The sequence below is a fragment of the Drosophila arizonae genome, chromosome 2 (genome assembly GCF_054131065.1).
Source record: "Drosophila arizonae isolate 15081-1271.41 chromosome 2, UAZ_ARI_1.0, whole genome shotgun sequence".
NCBI lineage: Eukaryota > Metazoa > Arthropoda > Insecta > Diptera > Drosophilidae > Drosophila > Drosophila arizonae.
The window spans coordinates 33,683,803-33,704,803 of record NC_142922.1 but is presented as its reverse complement, the minus strand read 5'-3'; the positions used below and the strand labels follow the sequence as shown (position 1 = coordinate 33,704,803).

The 21,001-nt window shown below is 38.9% G+C and overlaps 1 protein-coding gene across 1 annotated transcript; it reads left to right on the top strand.

The window, feature by feature from the left end:
• Positions 1–1,655: 1,655 nt before the first annotated feature.
• Positions 1,656–13,150, top strand: Stt3B (catalytic subunit 3B of the oligosaccharyltransferase complex). Its single transcript, XM_018017244.2, has 5 exons — positions 1,656–3,150; positions 3,384–3,574; positions 11,709–12,179; positions 12,757–12,955; positions 13,027–13,150. Exons 1-5 carry the CDS (start codon positions 1,759–1,761, stop codon positions 13,096–13,098), a joined length of 2,325 nt encoding a protein of 774 aa, XP_017872733.1. The 5' UTR covers positions 1,656–1,758; the 3' UTR covers positions 13,099–13,150.
• The last annotated feature ends 7,851 nt before the right edge of the window (positions 13,151–21,001 follow it).

The window sequence follows — 21,001 nt, the reverse complement described above, 5'->3', positions numbered from 1 at the left end:
TAAACTCTGTAAACCCTAATAATCGCTAATAAACTAATCATTAAGTAAATTTAATCGTTTAATAATTTAAAGGTATTCGAAAAATTTCGATAGCTCAACATAAGTATTTCAGAAAAGAAGTATACCCCTAAATATCAAATTGAAAACCATCAAAATTGTATAAAAGTCGCGGTTTGTTTAGATGAAACCGATGAAGATGATGATAACTGAAGATGTTTATCTCATTAAATAAATTTCTGTTGAAAAAAAATGTCCGTAATTAAACAAAATTTTATTTGCTTTCGTTATTAAAACTATAGAATAAGAACGTATGAAAAAATTGCTGTCAAAAAGCGACTATATGTTGAGAAAATTAAAAAAAGCTCCTCCTGTAAAGTTACATTTTTTCGTCATACGATCATTTTGCGGGAATGCGACGATATATAAATACACTTGAGCTCTCAAAAATACACTTACAGCCCTCAAAAGCAATTGCACTGTGCAAAACCACTAACCAAAGAACACATAGATGAGACATGTAGAACAAACTTTTTCAACACCAAAAAAATGTGCATTAGATACTACTCAACTTCGTATTTGCTCGGCTCAGTCTCTTGAGGCTCGAGCAGTGAAAATATTGCACGACAAAGTCAGTGCGCTGCAAGTGCTCAAACGAAATGGTCCCGTTCTTATATGCAGCACGGCTATGCGCTATTTGTCCTACTCTCTCTCAATCTATCTCTCTCTTTGGTCTCTCAAATCGCCGAACTCAGCAGCGCACATAAATTGAAATTTATTCGCGACGATCCCAGCTCTTTCCTTTTGAGTAAAGGGTATACCTAAATCATAAAAGCGTTTGTCACGCTCAAGTAAACAAAATGTAAACGTTTCGATGGTTACTCGTGGGAAGGGTATGAAATTGCGAGTAAGCTAATGGGTTCATAGTGCAAAATGAAATGAATTTCATCATTTGTTTGATGAGCTGCGCCAAGATGAGAAAAAATGTATGGGGTATACTAGAATGAAAATTAGCACATTTGATTACATTTTAATAAAAATAATAATTGGACTAATTTTAATAAAACCCCAATTATGTGTACTGAAGGGCTAATTAAGGTTAAAATTAAAAAATATATATATTTAGTTTTATTCATTTTATTGATTTTTACTTCATATTTAAATATGTACTTGTTTATTTTATTTACTGCCTTAGCTTCATTTGAAAAAGTAATCCTGATGTAACAAAAGTGCTCGGTTCCTTTGAGGATAAAGTATTATCAGAATATTGATTTGATGAGGATTCAAGTAGGATGTTAAAATAGCATGCGATTCGTCTTCAAAATCAGTACAGCAGCGTTTGAAGCTGATTGCTTGCGTTTTGTCTTCGCCTCAGCGCGCACAATGCTCGCGAGCGGATTTGTTCTGCACAGTTTTTCGTGTTCGGCTTCAGCAGGTTACAAGAACTTAGAATTAGAAAACTGAATTTTGCTAAATATTTACTGTTTTTTCCTTTAATTATGATATTATTCTGCCTTTTCATGATTCAATATTCAATTGGTCATGCTTTTAATACTATATACATACTTAATATCTTTTTTTTTTTTTTTTTTTTGGGAGTACCCGTATATTGATTACAGAATATACAGTTATCGAGCCCGAAATGTTACTCGATAACAATATTAGCGTAATAGTTACTCTGTAATCGCCGGTATATTTTAGGCTACGTGTCTTAGTTGTTTTTCGTTGACATTAAAGTGTGAGATAAATCACACGTTTAAAATGAACCGTGGATCGAAAATATTGAATACTAAAGTTGCTGGCTACAGCAGCCTTATAACATTTGCTGTCTTACTAATTGCTTGGATAGCCGGATTTTCGTCCCGTTTATTTGCCGTCATAAGATTTGAATCGATAATACATGAATTCGACCCATGGTTCAATTACCGAGCAACTGCCTACATGGTGCAACATGGCTGGTATAAATTTCTTAATTGGTTTGATGAGCGTGCCTGGTATCCACTCGGTCGCATCGTTGGAGGCACTGTATACCCTGGATTAATGATAACATCTGGTGGCATCCATTATCTATTACATATATTGAACATTCCCGTACACATACGTGACATATGTGTCTTTCTGGCACCAGTTTTTAGTGGCCTCACGTCTATTTCAACGTATCTGCTAACAAAGGAACTTTGGTCGCCTGGCGCTGGATTATTTGCTGCAAGCTTTATTGCCATAGTGCCCGGTTATATTAGTCGCTCTGTTGCAGGCTCTTATGATAACGAAGGAATAGCCATATTCGCATTACAGTTCACATACTTCTTATGGGTACGATCTGTTAAGACTGGATCCGTATTTTGGTCAGCTGGCGCAGCGATATCCTACTTTTATATGGTTTCGGCTTGGGGAGGATATGTATTTATTATCAACCTGATTCCATTGCATGTTTTTATGCTTCTGATAATGGGACGCTACTCCCCGCGACTTCTAACCAGCTACAGCACTTTCTATATTCTTGGACTGCTGTTCTCCATGCAAATACCGTTTGTTGGATTTCAACCGATTCGCACAAGTGAACATATGGCGGCAATGGGTGTTTTTGTGTTACTCATGGCTGTTGCTGCTCTGCGCCACTTGCAAACTGTTTTGTCAAGAAATGAATTTAAAAAATTATTTATTGTTGGCGGATTACTATCAGCAGTCTTAGTGTTCGTTGCCGTCGTTGTTTTAACTATGATGGGCGTTGTTGCACCATGGAGTGGAAGATTTTACTCACTTTGGGATACCGGCTATGCTAAAATTCATATTCCCATTATTGCATCTGTATCCGAACATCAGCCTACCACGTGGTTTTCCTTCTTCTTTGATCTGCACATTCTTGTGTGCGCATTTCCTGTCGGCCTGTGGTATTGTGTAAAGCGGGTCAATGACGAACGCGTTTTTGTGATACTTTACGCCATAAGCGCTGTCTATTTCGCCGGTGTGATGGTCCGTTTAATGTTGACCCTAACTCCTGTTGTGTGCATGCTTGCTGGTGTAGCATTTTCTGGACTGTTAGATGTGTTCCTGCAAGAAGACTCGTCTAAACGATTGGCAAACACGGTTAACTCTGTACAAGAAATTGATGAGCAGGAGGAATCCTTGGAGAAAAAAAGCTTGTATGATAAGGTAAATAGATAAAATAATCAACTAAAAAACAAGTAATAAAGCTCTAGTCGAGACTGCTCGACTTACATTTGACAAATATGTAAATTATTCAATAAAACCAACTTAAATCATCTTTGGAGTACTAATAGATAAGTATTAGGTGACTTGAAGCTAACTAGAAAACCAATGGGCATGTTAACATAAAAATACAAAAATTATACAAATAATATTAATAATGCATTTAATATTTACAGGCCGGAAAGTTAAGGCACCGAACCAAACATGATCCCACTCACGAGACTGGCATAAGCTCAAATTTGAAAAGTATCGTAATTTTGGCGGTTCTAATGATATTAATGATGTTTGCTGTACATTGCACATGGGTAACAAGCAATGCATACTCGAGCCCGTCTATTGTTCTTGCTTTTCATAATAGCCAGGATGGGTACGTACACATACTTAATTTTTATTGCAATAAACGCACAAACGTACTTAAACTCAAATTTTAAAGAAACAAGTAAGAACGTTGGAATCGGGCGATACCGATAGCAGAAGACTCATTCACAGCCCAAACGCTGTCAACCAGAGTATATAGTGCAATTTTCAAGTCTAGTGCGCAGCAAAAAACACGGCATTATGCCATTAAAATTGGAAAATCATCGATAGCTATTGCATTCAAATTACATACATATGTATATAATTTATACAATTTTGATTTTTATTATATATTTATATCCATACATTGGATACCGGATTCAAGCTAACAGCAGATCAGCGCGATTTTCCTATGCTTGTGCACACACTCATCGTCTATTCTATGCGTACAGACAGAAGCGCGCCTTTTCTCACATTCTTAGAATTTCGATTGATTTGTGGACTTTCTAGCCGTTACCACTGACCAGAGAACACATAGACTAGACATGTAGAACAAATTTTTCTACAGCAGAAAATGTTAAGTTGGTCGACCACTTTACTTCGTATTTGCTCGGCTCGGTCGCTGGAGGTTCGAGCAGTGAAAATATTGGACGACAAAAACAGTGCGCTGTGAGCGCTCAGACGGAATGGTCGTGATTATGTATGAAGCACACTTATGTGCCATTTGTCCTACTCTCTCTCTCTCTCAGTTCCTCTCTCTCGCTCTCTATGGTCGCTGAAATCATCACTCTCAGCGGCGCGCAAAAATTGAAATTTTTGTTCGCGACGATCCCAGCTTTTTCCTTTTCAGCGAAGGGTATACCTAAATCATAAAAGCGTTTGTCAGGCTCATGCAAACAAAATGTAGCGTTTCGATGGATATTCGTGGGAAGGGTATGAAAGCGTTGATACGCATAAAGAATATGAATTCGCGACGGGCAAGCATACACACACTTGCAATCTCTGGAAACATGTGTGAGCATTTGTGGCCTGTGTGCGTAACTCTTGCTGCCTGAGCAAATTGTAGTGCCCAAAATTTACCGTTGATTGGCCCTTGAGGGAGCACATACATTTGCATACATATGTGTATGTATGTATGAGATGGGATAATAATTGTCTGGCGATTCAGTAGTTTGTCAATTTTGTATTGTTTGAATTGTAGAGTGACTGTCAAATGAGCCTTTATGACTTAATCAGTAATTTTGGCAGTAAAAATCATTGTGCCACTGGTTGGTTGGTGTTACGGATATCCTATAATTTATCTAATCATATATATATACATATATATAATTATAATTAAATATTTTATTCAAATTTCAACCGAAAAATTTTTATCGGGGTACACTTATATGTTTATTAAATGCTTTACAATATATTGGCTAGTGGACTATAAAAACTTGAAATGAAATACGCATGTCGTAATTACTGATTAAGTCATAAAGGCTCATTTGACAGTCACTCTACAATTCAAACAATACAAAATTGACAAACTACTGAATCGCCAGACAATTATTATCCCATCTCATACATACATACACATATGTATGCAAATGTATGTGCTCCCTCAAGGGCCAATCAACGGTAAATTTTGGGCACTACAATTTGCTCAGGCAGCAAGAGTTACGCACACAGGCCACAAATGCTCACACATGTTTCCAGAGATTGCAAGTGTGTGTATGCTTGCCCGTCGCGAATTCATATTCTTTATGCGTATCAACGCTTTCATACCCTTCCCACGAATATCCATCGAAACGCTACATTTTGTTTGCATGAGCCTGACAAACGCTTTTATGATTTAGGTATACCCTTCGCTGAAAAGGAAAAAGCTGGGATCGTCGCGAACAAAAATTTCAATTTTTGCGCGCCGCTGAGAGTGATGATTTCAGCGACCATAGAGAGCGAGAGAGAGGAACTGAGAGAGAGAGAGAGTAGGACAAATGGCACATAAGTGTGCTTCATACATAATCACGACCATTCCGTCTGAGCGCTCACAGCGCACTGTTTTTGTCGTCCAATATTTTCACTGCTCGAACCTCCAGCGACCGAGCCGAGCAAATACGAAGTAAAGTGGTCGACCAACTTAACATTTCCTGCTGTAGAAAAATTTGTTCTACATGTCTAGTCTATGTGTTCTCTGGTCAGTGCCGTTACTGTGGTTTTGTCTGATGACGCTCTCTTATTAACAGTGTTGCCCATTTTTGTTGAGCAAAAAAAGCTGTTTTTAGTGGGAAGATACTTTAAAAAAGCCGAAATTTTTTGAAAAAAAATCGGAAAAAAGCTGATGTTTTTGCTTTGATTTGACTGATATTTAAATGTATTTTTTAACAACTCATAATCATGGTATCATTTCTTCAACCACCGCAAGCCGTATCTGTGAAGTTTTATAATATATATGTTTTACCTGATGCTTAAAATTGAGTTGAGATGAAGAGATGAAGAATATTATTATGTATTATGACCTTCCGGAGTTTCCGGGCATCCTTTTTTACTTATTTTATGCATATATAACAAATTAACCTTTACTGTGTTATTTTTTTTATTTTTTCATACATATTTCGTTTTTAATAAAATAGATATTTTATTGGGAAGGTGCGAGCTTGACTGAATGGCACTTAATACTTTTCATTTTCTTAGTCGAATAATTTTATAAGTTTAAATTTGTTTCTTCTTAAATAGCCCTCAAGTACATATACGGAAATACATACATATGTATATATAATTATATATGTAAGCCTGCACGCATAGCATCAAGCATTCCAGCCTTATACACGCGCTCATTTTGTATGTGTGTATGTATGTACACATAAATGCGTGCTCTAGCATATTCTAAGAATCCCGTTGCGATTGATTTGTCTTTGCATTGTTTTTGAATTTCCAGCCGCTACACTGGCTTTTCTTTGCTATGCGGCGTCATAACAATAATGTGATTTCGTTTTAACTATTCTTGATCGAAACGACGCGGTGGTGCTGTAGGCTGAAGCGCCGACGATCTTTATTTTAGCTATTTTGACAAACATGCTGTTCGGGTTGGGTGCGAGTTCAAATCCCGCTGAAAACACTTTTTTGTAAATTGCAAATTTTTGTTAGTTTAGCTTTTTTATATTTTATTAATTTTATAAAAATGTTTCCTTCCGTGCTATCAATGCCTATTAAGCCTACTTATGTGTACATATACATAAATAGATGGCTGACGCATATAAATGTCGCAATTCGGGCACTGTAAATGCCGATTGCCACGCCCCTAGTGGCCGTAGACTCCTCAATTTTAGCCAGATTTAGAACGAGCAACCGGTTACCTAAATGCAAAATTTTCATTTCACTTTCGTGAATGAGTCTAAAAATCTATATTTAGACTCATTCACGAAAGTAAAATGAGTATATTGGTTTTGTGCAATGTCCGTCTTGCTGTCCGTCCGTCTGTCCGTCCGTCCGTCTGTCCGTCTGTCCGTATGTATGAACGCGTCGATTTCCGAAGATATAAGAGCTAGAGACTTCAATTTTTTTTTAATGACCGTATATAAAGCGCGAACGTCGAGTTTGCTTTTAAAATTCGATAAATCATTCTGTTATGTTTTTATCGAGTAAAAACATTCAAGTTCAAGTCAGATGCCACTATAGCTAATTGTGAATGATTTTTCTTTTTTTTAAATTTCTCAAATTTTCAATATAATATATAGATCATATGCTGAAAGTTTCATTAAATTCCGTTCAGTCAAAAATTAATAAAAAATAATCAAATATTTGGCCAATTAACAAACGCACGTGCAGCAGCTACAACAGCATCGTATGCGTGTGCACACATACATTCAAACTTCTTCTAGAAACATTCGTTGAATCACATCAGCTGTTAGTTTCGTTTAGTTTTGGTAGATGGCGCTGCAGCAGTGAATCTATTTGAGTTTTTCCAGCGCCACTAGCAGAAGTGAGGTGGCCTAGTGTGTTAGTTGCATGACGCTCGATCGAGTAGTTGTGGCTCGAATCCCGATCGGTGCAACTGATGTTAACTTTTTTAATTGTTTCAAAATATTTTTATGTTATATTTTATTTATATTTTTAAATACATCGAAATTGAAATTTCAGCCATACTAAATGGGCATTTTTAGACTCATTCACGAAAGTGAAATGAGTATATTGGTTTTGTGCAATGTCCGTCTTGCTGTCCGTCCGTCTGTCCGTCTGTCCGTATGAACGCAATCTATTTGAAATTTGGAACACATACTCGTGTATATCTCCGATTTATAAAGTGTTAAAATTTTCCCGATCCGCCCACTAGGGGCGTGGCAAATCGGAAAATGCATTTTCCGATATACCAGAAATCATGTTTGTTGAAGAGCTAGAAAGCTGAAATTTGGTATGTAGGTCCGCGCCGATCACCCAAGATCACAAGCTATGGCGGATATACCTCCGCCCATTAGGGGCGTGGCAAATCGGATAAAACTGTATCTCCTAAAGTTGTAAACCTAGAATGCTGAAATTTTGCATGTAAGCTGATGTTTTAATTCTATGAAGATAGGTGAAAAAATTATATATCTACGCCCACTAGGGGCGGGGCAAATCGGACCTGAAGATATAGTGATTTTTCGAATTCTGCTATATTTTAGGCACTATTGATGCTAGAGACATGAAATTTTGTATATATACGCGGGTTGACCACCCACGTCCAACGAGCTATGGTAGATATATGTCCGCCTATAGGGGGCGTGGCAAACGGCAAAAGTTTATATCTCCTACAGTTTAAGAGCTAGAAGCTTCAAATTTGGATAGTTAAGTTACTGGTGGCCTCCTCTATCGATGCCCCAAAAATAATTTTTAAGCCTCTTTAGGGGCGTGGCATATCGAGAAATACCCTGTAATTTTCACATTTTTTGAGCGTAAGAATTCAAATTTTGCATTTAGGTAACTGGTTGCTCGTTCTAAAAACTGGCTAAAATTGAGGAGTCTACGGCCACTAGGGGCGTGGCAATCGGCATTTACAGTGCCCGAATTGCGACATTTATATGCGTCAGCCATCTATTTATGTATATGTACACATAAGTAGGCTTAATAGGCATTGATAGCACGGAAGGAAACATTTTTATAAAATTAATAAAATATAAAAAAGCTAAACTAACAAAAATTTGCAATTTACAAAAAAGTGTTTTCAGCGGGATTTGAACTCGCACCCAACCCGAACAGCATGTTTGTCAAAATAGCTAAAATAAAGATCGTCGGCGTTTCAGCCTACAGCACCACCGCGTCGTTTCGATCAATAGAAGTTAAAACGAAATCACATTATTGTTATGACGCCACATAGCAAAGAATAGCCAGAGTGGTGGCTGGAAATTCAAAAACAATGCAAAGACAAATCAATCGCAACGGGATTCTTAGAATATGCTAGAGCACGCATTTATGTGTACATACATACACACATACAAAATGAGCGCGTGTATAAGGCTGGAATGCTTGATGCTATGCGTGCAGGCTTACATATATAATTATATATACATATGTATGTATTTCCGTATATGTACTTGAGGGCTATTTAAGAAGAAACAAATTTAAACTTATAAAATTATTCGACTAAGAAAATGAAAAGTATTAAGTGCCATTCAGTCAAGCTCGCACCTTCCCAATAAAATATCTATTTTATTAAAAACGAAATATGTATGAAAAAATAAAAAAAATAACACAGTAAAGGTTAATTTGTTATATATGCATAAAATAAGTAAAAAAGGATGCCCGGAAACTCCGGAAGGTCATAATACATAATAATATTCTTCATCTCTTAAGCGAGCGGAAAACAATATAATTAATAAACAAGTAAGAAAATTCTAGTCGAGAGTGCTCGACTAGATACTACCCTGAACCCAACAAATAGAAATGCTCATTTAGTATGGCTGAAATTTCAATTTCGATGTATTTAAAAATATAAATAAAATACCAAACTCATTTAATAAAATATAAAAATATTTTGAAACAATTAAAAAAAATTAACATCAGTCGCATCAATCGGGATTCGAACCGCGACTTCTCGATCGAGCGTCATGCAGCTAACACACTAGGCCACCCCACTCCTGTTGGTGGCGCTGGCAAAACTCAAATAGATTCACTGCTGCTGCGCCAACTACCAAAACTAAACGAAACTAACAGCTGATGTGATTCAACGAATGTTTCTAGAAGAAGTTTGAATGTATGTGTGCACACGCATACGATGCTGTTGTAGCTGCTGCACGTGCGTTTGTTAATTGGCCAAATATTTGATCATTTTTTATTAATTTTTGACTGAACGGAATTTAATGAAACTTTCAGCATATAATCTACATATTATATTGAATATTTGAGAAATTAAAAAAAAAAGAAAAATCATTCACAATTAGCTATAGTGGCATCTGATTTGAACTTGAATGTTTTTACTCGATAAAAATATAACGGGATGATTTATCGAATTTTAAAAGCAAACTCGACGTCCGCGCTGTATATACGGTCATTAAAAAAAATTCAAGTCTCTAGCTCTTATATCTTCGGAAATCGACGCGTTCAAACATACGGACAGACAGACAGACGGACAGGGCCAAATCAACTCAGCTCGTCGCCCTGATCAAGATTATATATATAGTTTGTGGGGTCTGCCACGCCTCCTTCTGCCTGTTACATACATTTCAACAAAACCATTATACCCTGATTTCCCATTTTCAATGGGTTCAGGGTATAAAAATTTCAAGTCTCGAGCTCTTATATCTTCTGAGATCGACGCGTTCATACATACGGACAGACGGATAGGGCCAAATCAACTCAGCTCGTCACCCTGATCAAGAATATATATACTTTGTGGGGTCTGCCACGCCTCCTTCTGCCTGTTACATACATTTAACAAAACCATTATACCCCGATTTCCCATTGAAAAAGGGTTCAGTGTATAACAAGTAAGAACGTTACAGTCGAGCCTTACCAAGTGCAGAATACTCATTCACATCCCTTTAGCAATTTTGAAGCTACGTTTAGCTCTAATACTGTAGAAATAATTTCTAGAAATAACCCACATATTTCTAAAAGGCGTCTTTCAAATACTAGAGACTTGTGCTTTAGCACATGTACGCATTACAATGTTATGATCACGATCTACAAATTTCATGCAATAGTCCATCGACAAGAAAAGTTATTAAGTTCCCATAGTAATCCCACACTGCAGTCCATGCGTGTTTATGCCTGCATGCCTATGTGTGTGTTTTTTAGACTCATTCACGAAAGTGAAATGAGTATATTGGTTTTGTGCAATGTCCGTCTTGCTGTCCGTCCGTCTGTCCGTCTGTCCGTCTGTCCGTATGAACGCAATCTATTTCGGCGCTATTGAAGCTAGAGACTAGAAATTTGGAACACATACTCGTGTAGAGCTCCGATCTATAAAGTGTTAAAATTTTCCCGATCCGCCCACTAGAGGCGTAGCAAATCGGAAAATGCATTTTCCGATATACCAGAACTCATGTTAGTTAAAGAGCTAGAAAGCTGACATTTGGTATGTAGGTCCGCGTCGACCACCCAAGATCACGAGCTATGGCGGATATATCTACGCCCATGGGGGCGTGGCAAATCGGATAAAACTGTATCTCCTAAAGTGGTAAACCTAGAATGCTGAAATTTTGCACGTCAGCTAATGTCATGATTCTATAAAATAATAAAATAAATATATAAAATTATAAGTCTGCCCATTGCCTGAAGATATAGTGACCTGAAGATATAGTGATGTTTTAATTCTGCTATATTTTGGACACTATTATGCTAGAGACCTCAAATGGAGCACCCAAGACCAAATACCTTCGACGGATATATGTCCGCCCACAGGGTGCGTGGCAAATCGCAGAAGTTTATATCTCCTAAACCTTCAAATTTGAATAGTTGAGTTACTATTAACCTCCTCTATGGATGACCCGAAAATAATTTTTACGCCTCGTGAGGGGCGTGGCATATTGAAAAATAGCCTGTAATTTTCACATTTTTAGAGCGTAAGCATTCAAATTTTTCGATTAGGGTACCGGTTAGCTCGTTTTAAGAACTGACCAAAAATTAGGTGTCTACGCCAAGTAGGGCGCTAAACTTAACTGATAAATTACTGATGGGATGTGAATGAGTATTCCGCAGTCGGCAACGCCCGACTGCAACGTTCTTACTTGGTTTAATCTTTATTTTAGTTCACGAAATATATTAGATGACTTTAGAGAAGCGTATTACTGGCTCTCTCAAAACACGGCAGATGACGCTCGTATTATGTCATGGTGGGATTATGGGTACCAAATTGCAGGGATGGCTAACAGAACAACATTAGTCGATAATAATACTTGGAATAATAGCCATATAGCCCTAGTTGGAAAGGCAATGTCGTCGACTGAAGAAAAGTCCTACGAAATAATGACATCTTTGGACGTGGACTATGTTCTAGTAATATTTGGAGGTGTGATTGGATATTCCGGTGATGATATAAACAAGTTCCTTTGGATGGTACGCATTGCGGAAGGAGAACATCCAAAAGATATCAAGGAAAGCGATTTCTTTACGGATCGCGGTGAATTTAGAGTTGATGCAGAGGGAGCTCCGGCATTACTGAATTGTCTGATGTACAAATTGAGCTACTATCGGTTTGGCGAGTTAAAATTGGATTACAGGTAACTCAATTTGATTCAATCACACTTCTATCGCATATGTGACTTATAATATAAAGATGTATAGGAAGTATATTTTGTTAAATCGCAAAATAACGCCTGGCAGCTCCAAGGCGATAAGCTTAATCGATTCAGCTTGTTTGTCTGAACGAACTCAGAACCTATTAGAGTTAGTTATAACGACGATATAAATAATTTATAGTGTCCGTACAATTATTGCGACGATAAGCAAACATATACGTTGTAACGTCTTCGTAGCAATTAAAGTGTCTTGCGAGTCTCTTATAATCGGAATGTACTGAACTGTACTGTGAATGAGTTTATATTTTTACTAAACAAGTCTTCAATAGACAATATTGAAATCCGAATAGAAGCATCGAAGTTAAGTAATTGAATTGCTTTTCCAAATAGCTAAAGCAAGCTAAGTGAGCTATTTCAAATGTATTTAGATTATGATAAGGTAAAATATTCTAATAGCGATTGAGGTTGAGTTTTTTAGGTTATCTCTTTGTCTGGCATCCTGACAGGAGGTTCGTTTTGTTTTAAAATATTTATTAATACAAAACTTTTATGTTTTTAGGGGGCCTTCTGGATACGATCGGACTCGCAATGCTGTAATTGGCAATAAAGATTTCGAATTGAAATATTTGGAGGAAGCTTATACAACAGAACATTGGCTCGTTCGGATCTATAGAGTAAAGAAGCCGTTTGAATTTAATAGACCATCGTTAAAAGCCAAAGATAGACTTATCCCACCAACAAACTTCATATCTCGAAAGGTATTTATTTTTTATAATTTTAAAGGCGGTATACATCTATTTTAATTTTTGTATAATTTTTTTTTTTTTAGAACCTTAAAAGGCGCAAAGGACTTATTCGCAATCGACCTATGGTTGTCAAGGGAAAAAGGACTTTGAAATAAAGTATATTGATATAAATGTGACTGCAATAAAAAGTTCGATACATAAATAAAAGATTTACTAAATTTTTACCGTGATGCTGCTAAAGCAATATTCGGATGATTATATTTACCACCTTATGTTCCAGTGGATTGCGTATTTGACGTGTCCTTGCTTCTAGTAATAAATATCATTTGTGGAATGCAAAATCCACTATGCACAATTTTTATACTCTGAGCCCATTGAAATGGAAAAATAGGGTATAATGAGTTTTTATACTCATTCACGAAAGTGAAATGAGTATATTAGTTTTGTGCATGTCTAACCGTCTGTCCGTATAAAAGCAATTTTGTTTTGCGGTATTGAAACTCGAGACTTGAAATTTGGAACACATAAATTTTAACAAAAACCGAAATTGTACAAAATAAATATAAGTCTACATTTAAAATTTTGAAACTCTAGTTTTAAAGGTGTAGGAAATATAATTAAATAACTAGCTTTCGATAAGGTTTTTATTCGATAATAAAATATCGGGAGTAGTTATCGATATTTAGAGAAAAACTATATGCGCGTGATATACACGGACCTAGGAACAAGGTAAAGTCTCTAGCTCTTATATCTTTTGAGATCGATGCGTTCATACATACAAATCGACTCAGCTCGTTGCTCTGATCAAGAATATATATACTTTGTGGAGTCTGCCTCGCCTCCCTCTGCCTGTTACATACATTTCAACATAACCATTATACTCTGATTTCCCATTGAAAATGGGTTCAGGGTATAAAAACAAGTAAGAAAGCTGTAGTCGAGACTGCCCGACTACGAGATTCCCTGAACCCTTCGAGCAACTAATATTTCAATAATTATTCGCATATACACATATACACGCACACACACAGACATAGGTACGCACGCCTAAGCACGCATTAGCTGCAGTGCACTGAAATGTGGGCTTACTATGGGAACTTAATTCTTTAATAACTCTTGTGGATTGACTATCTTCATGAAACTTTCAGACTATGAATGTAACATAGATATGCGTGTATTTGCCGAAGGACAAGTCCCGTGTATTTGAAATACGCTTTTACAAATGTTAGGGGTGGAGGGTGAATTTTGACAAAAACCGAAATTGTATACAATGCATATAAGTATACATATAAAAATAGCTATATAGCTTTGTTAATAAATGAATACAAAAACAAGTAAGAAAGCTCTAGTCGAGACTGCTCGACTACGAGATCCCCTGAACCCTTGGAGCAATAGATGTTTCAATCATTTTTCGCGTCTTTCAGCTTACACAAGAAACACGCACACACACACACACACAGGCACGTACGCACACACAGGCACACATACACACACACGCATACAGACACACACACACACACACACACACGCATACACACACAAACGCATACACACACACACATACACACACACATACACAAACACATACACACACATACACAAACACATACACACACAAGCACCCACGCATAAACACACATGGGCTGCAGTGTGCGCTTACTATGAGAACTTAATTGTTTAATAACTTTTTTTATGGACGTACGATCTTCATGAAACTTTCAGATTATGATTATAACATGAATAATTGCCAAAGCACAAGTCTCTAGTATTTGAAATACGCTTTTTACAAAAGTGATGGTGAGGGGGTGAATTTAAGGGTGGGGGTAAATTTTAACAAAAACCGAAATTGTATAAATTGCATATAAGCATACATTAACAAGTAAGAACGTTGCAGTCGGGCGTTACCGACTGCAGAATACTCATTCACATCCCATCAACAATTTAGTAGTTAAGTTTCGTTCTAATACTGTAGAATATACAGGTTTTTCCGATTTGCCACGCCCCAACTGGGCGTAGACACCTCATTTTTGGTCAGTTTTTAGAAAGAGATAACGTTACCCTAACTGCAAAGTTTGAATGCTTACCCTAAAAAAATGTGAAAATTACAGGGTATTTTTCGATATGCCACGCCCCTAAAGAGGCGTAAAAATTATTTTTGGAGAATCGATAGAGGAGGCTACCAGTAACTCAACTATCCAAATTTGAAGCTTATAGCTATTATACTTTAGGAGATATAGACATATATCCGACAAAACTTTTTGGTCTTGGGTGATCAGTCCGAGTATATATACAAAATTTGAGGTCTCTGCCATCAATAGTGTCCAAAATATAGGAGAATTTAAAAAATCACTATATCTTCAGGTCCGATTTGCCACGCCCCCAACGGGCGTAGACTTATAATTTATCTTCAGACTTTATAGAATCATACCATTAGCTGACGTGCAAAATTTCAGCATTCTAGGTTTACAACTTTAGGAGATACAGTTTTATCCGATTTGCCACGCCCCCAATGGGCGTAGATATATCCGCCATAGCTCGTGATCTTGGGTGGTCAACGCGGACCTACATACCAAGTTTCAGCTTTCTAGCTCTTCAACAAACATGATTTCTGGTATATCGGAAAATGCATTTTCCGATTTGCCACGCCCCTAGTGGGCGGATCGGGAAAATTTTAACACTTTATAAATCGGAGATATACACGAGTATGTGTTCCAAATTTCAAGTCTCTAGCTTCAATAGCGCCGAAATAGATTGCGTTCATACGGACAGACGGACAGACGGACAGACGGACAGACGGACGGACGGACAGACGGACGGACAGCAAGACGGACATTGCACAAAACCAATATACTGATTCACTTTCGTGAATGAGTATAAAAATTTGGAGACTCTAGCAATAAAGGTGTAGAAGATATAATTTTATAACTGGTTTTCGATAAGGTTTTTATCGATAAAAAAAGATCGGGATGAGTTATCGATTTTTAATGACAAACTTGATATGCGCGCTGTAATTACGGACATTAAAAAAAAAATTTGAAGTCTCTAGCTCTTATATCTTCTGAAATCGACGCGTTCATACATACGGACGGACGGACGGACGGACGGACGGACAGACGGACAGGCAGACGGACAACTTTAAAGCTAGTCTCCAAATTTTTAACGTAGATGCATGCATATCCATGTTATAATCATAATCTGAGCATTCTTACTTGTTATACCCTGAACCCATTGAAAATGGGAAATCAGGGTATAATGGTTTTGTTGAAATGTATGTAACAGGCAGAAGGAGGCGTGGCAGACCCCACAAAGTATATATATTCTTGATCAGGGCGACGAGCTGAGTTGATTTGGCCCTGTCCGTCTGTCTGTCCGTCTGTCCGTCCGTCCGTCTGTCCGTCTGTCCATCTGTCCGTATGTATGAACGTGTCGATTTCAGAAGATATAAGAGCTAGAGACTTCAAATTTTCTTGTAAAATGTTCGTAATTACAGCGCGGATATCGAGTTTATCATTAAAAATCGATAACTCATCCCGATCTTTTTTTATCGATATAAAACCTTATCGAAAACCAGTTATAAAATTATATCTTCTACACCTTTATTGCTAGAGTCTCCAAATTTTGTATATATGCCTATATGCAATTTATACAATTTCGGTTTTTGTTAAAATTTACCCCCCACCTCTAAATTCACCCCCTCACCCTCACTTTTGTAAAAAGCGTATTTCAAATACTAGAGACTTGTGCTTTGGCAATTTTTATACCCTGAACCCATTGAAAATGGGAAATCAGGGTATAATGGTTTTGTTGAAATGTATGTAACAGGCAGAAGGAGGCGTGGCAGACCCCACAAAGTATATATATTCTTGATCAGGGTGACGAGCTGAGTTGATTTGGCCCTGTCCGTCTGTCTGTCTGTCCGTCTGTCCGTCTGTCCGTATGTATGAACGTGTCGATTTCAGAAGATATAAGAGCTAGAGACTTCAAATTTTCTTGTAAAATGTTCGTAATTACAGCGCGGATATCGAGTTTATCATTAAAAATCGATAACTCATCCCGATCTTTTTTTATCGATATAAAACCTTATCGAAAACCAGTTATAAAATTATATCTTCTACACCTTTATTGCTAGAGTCTCCAAATTTTGTATATATGCCTATATGCAATTTATACAATTTCGGTTTTTGTTAAAATTTACCCCCCACCTCTAAATTCACCCCCTCACCCTCACTTTTGTAAAACGCGTATTTCAAATACCAGAGACTTGTGCTTTGGCAATTACATGCATATTCATGTTATAATCATAATCTGAAAGTTTCATGAAGATCGTACGTCCACAAAAGAAGTTATTAAACAATTAAGTTCTCATAGTAAGCGCACACTGCAGCCCATGCGTGTTTATGCGTGGGTGCTTGTGTGTGTATGTGTTTGTGTATGTGTGTGTGTTTCTTGTGTAAGCTGAAAGACGCGAAAAATTATTGAAATAGCTAGCACTCCAAGGGTTCAGGGGATCTCGTAGTCGAGCAGTCTCGACTAGAGCTTTCTTACTTGTTTTTTTTTTTTTTTGTTGGGCTGAGGTAGGAAAAAATGCTTTATGCACCGTCAGTCATGTCGTCACTTTGACCGGTGTGTCGGACTGCATAACTGCTTACCGACTAAAAAACAACAGCAAAACTTTTTTCCAGGCGTCTATGCTGTTGCACATTTGCTGTACTAACGTCTCTACTTTGACTTCACCTACTGTTTCTGCCAGGTCGATTCTTTCTTCCGACCATCTTTCGCAATTGAAGAAGGTGTGTTCTGCATCGTCCATTGCATTTTCGCAGTAAATGCAGCTGGATTCGGCAGTTTTCCCCATTTTATTTAGGTACTTTCGAAAGTATCCATGTCCGGAGAGTAGTTGTGTCAAATAGAAAGACGTTTCACCGTGCTTTCTATTTATCCACTGCTCCAGATCGGGGATTATTTTAGCGGTCCATCTTCCATACCTTTCGCATGACCATCTCGCCTTCCACGAGACTATGGTTTGCTGTCGTATGCTCTTTGCCGCATGTTCTGAGTATTCTCCTCTTTGCCGAAGATTCCATATTTTTTTGCGCTCTTGGGCAAGCAAGTCAACCGGTATGACTGCTGCTATCACAGTCACGGCCGCCCCGGAGACTGTGCGGTACGCCGATGTTATCCTTAAGGCTGCTCTTCGTTGCACAGCTAGCATCGGTTTTCGCCTTACATTTGCCTCTAAGGTATCCGCCCATACTTCACTGCCATATAGTAGTATTGCATTTGTCGCTTCCATGAGGAGTCTCCGTTTTCCTGCCGTCGGGCCGTCAACGTTTGCCATCAGTCTACTCAGAGACCCCGTAGCTGTCGCTGTTTTCCGCGTGGCATACTTCAGCTGTTCTCAGAAGGTAAGTTTACTGTCCAGCCTAACGCCTAGATAGTTCACTGTCCTCTGCGTCCTTATCAGGTTTCCGCTTACTCGCATCTCTATTTCGGTTGGGATCTGCTTCCCCGTGAACAGAAGTAGCTCTGTTTTATGGGTGGCAAGCTCCAATCCTCGAGAGCTGAGCCATGTCTGTGTGCGGATCATGACTTGGGTAAGTCTCTTTTGGGCCTCTATGGTGTTTCTGGCAGTAATGACGGCTGCGATATCATCGGCATAACCAATAAGGAAGGTGTCTTCAGGCATTTCCAGTCTTAGGATGTCGTCGTAGCTGATATTCCACAGGTCTGGTCCCAGAATTGACCCCTGTGCAGCTTCTCCAGTCACTCTGTATCGTTTTGTTCCAGTTTGCGTGGAGTACAGGAGTATTCGATCCTGCAAATAGCTCCTGATCATATTCATGAGGTACTCCGGTATCTGGAAGCGGTGTTCCAAGGAAGTAAGCATATCGGTCCACCTTACACTATTAAAGGCGTTTTTAACGTCCAGCGTTGCTAGCAGAACAACTGGGCGCGAGTATGCATTTCCTCTTTGCGTAGCTCTGGCTGCCTGAACCACTTCATCGATAGCTCCCATTGTGGATTTTCCAGCTCTGAACCCATGTTGCCTGGGGCTAAGTCCTCCAGCAGCCTCTACTGCTGCGAGTAGTCTAGGTCTTATGAGCTTTTCTAAAAGCTTCCCAGCTGTGCTTAACATACACAATGGGCGATAAGCCGAGGGTGTGTTGGGATCGCCTTTGCCTTTGCTAATGAGCACCAGTCTCTGTTCTTTCCACGCTTCTGGGAATATCCTTTCTTTTAGACATGCGTTATACATCCTAAGTAGAAAAGTGGGACGTCCTGATGCTATCACCTTCAGTATCTCTGCCGGTATATTATCTGGTCCCGGCGCTTTCTTGTTCTTCAGGGAGAGAGCTGCAATGTTGAGTTCTTCCTCGGTGAAATCTGGGACTGAACCATCGAGCTCTACGGGTGCTCGCTCATGCGCCTCGTGGATGTGTGCTGGAAATAGTGTTTCCACTATGTGATCCATCGTGTTATCATCCACGTTTGGCACTGCTCCGTAGTTTCTCAGCTTTTTCATGACTATCTTGTAGCCAAGTCCCCAAGGGTCTTTATTTATATCTTTGCAGAGCTCTTTCCACTTGTCATGCTTACTGCGTGTGATAGCAATCGACAGTTCTTTTCTCGCAATCTTGGCTGCTAACGCTTCCGTCGTGAAATTTCCAGAGCGTCGTGCCCTTGTTAGCCTTCTTCTACATTGTATGCATACTTTCCTTTTTTCTGCAATATCGTGGTTCCACCAGTACGCCTGTCGTCTACCTCCGTGTTTGCTGTGCGTTTTTGGCATCGATACGTTACACGCTCTTTCCATAGCGGTTAGGCTTCTTTCGACCACTTGCTTCGACGTCAATGTGCCGTCGAACTGTCGTTCTCACCTATCTAATTCAGCTAGTAGTTTGCCTGTATCCACCTTACTTATGTCCCATCTATGAGAAGTCTTTCTTGAGTATGATGGGTGGTTTTGCTGACTGGTATTTTGGAAGTCATATGATATATACTCGTGATCACTTCCCGTGAAGTCATCGAGTATCTTCCAGTCCTTTATCCGATCTACGATGTGTTCGGATCCAAAGGTTACGTCAGGTATTGTGCCGTCACATCCCGGCCTATGGAAGGTAGGTCTGCTTCCGCGGTTTGCTACCACTAACCCGGACCTAGCAGCCATATCCATAATTTTTCGTCCTCTAGAGTTAGTAGACGACATTCCCCAGTCCACTGCTCGTGCATTCAGATCGCCTGCCACAATGAAGTTCTGCCGTCGATCCACGAGGAGATCCTCGATTGCATCGAGTTTATTCTGGAAGGTGCTTATGTCATCGCTACGGGTTAGGTAGCAACTGACTACTGCGACTTCTCTGAAGCGTGCGTAGACGTAGCAGTTTCCCATCTTGCTTTCTAGTGGCTGTTGTCCACTACTACTGGGGATCCATATGGCCGCAGTCTTGGTGTCGTCCTCTAACCAAACTCCGTTCTCTTTTCGCTTATATTGCTCACTGATGATCACTACATCTATAGCATGTTCTGCTACTATCTATGTCAAAAGTGCATCTGCCGTTTTGCTCCGGTGTAGATTACCTTGGAGAATTTTCAACATTTTGCTGTAGTTTGTCGTGTGCTTGGGCATTTCTGCGATCCCGGCATGTGATCGACAGAAGTACGCCCCGCATCCGTGCAAATGCAGCATTTTGGTGGTTTTTTGCAGTCTTTCATCTTGTGTCCTGATTCACCACATCTAATGCAGATGCCACCACCACTTCTGTCCGGTCCTGTGCAGTTGGTCTGCAGATGGCCGACCCCGAAGCATCTGTAGCATCTGCGGATGGGTTGACACATCCTGGGCCTAGCCCTGACAAACCCAATTTTAATGTCTGAGCTCAGCAACGTCTCCGCTAATTGGCTTTCTAAAGTTACAAAGGCCCTTACTTGCTCTCGACTGTTTGGGGCAGTGACCTTTATGCGCAAGTCCACTGATGAATTATCAAGGACTTGTCGCACTGCCTCAGCCACCTCAGACTCTACAGTTAGTGAGTCTAGATCTCGGATCTCCACGGTTTT

Bases quoted from the DNA above. Each gene is read 5' to 3' on its own strand.
- Stt3B (XM_018017244.2), top strand. From the start codon at position 1,759: ATGAACCGTGGATCGAAAATATTGAATACTAAAGTTGCTGGCTACAGC. The intron at 3,151-3,383 runs GTAAATAGATAA...TAATATTTACAG, and splicing joins AAAAAAGCTTGTATGATAAG to GCCGGAAAGTTAAGGCACCG. The intron at 3,575-11,708 runs GTACGTACACAT...TCTTTATTTTAG, and splicing joins TTTCATAATAGCCAGGATGG to TTCACGAAATATATTAGATG.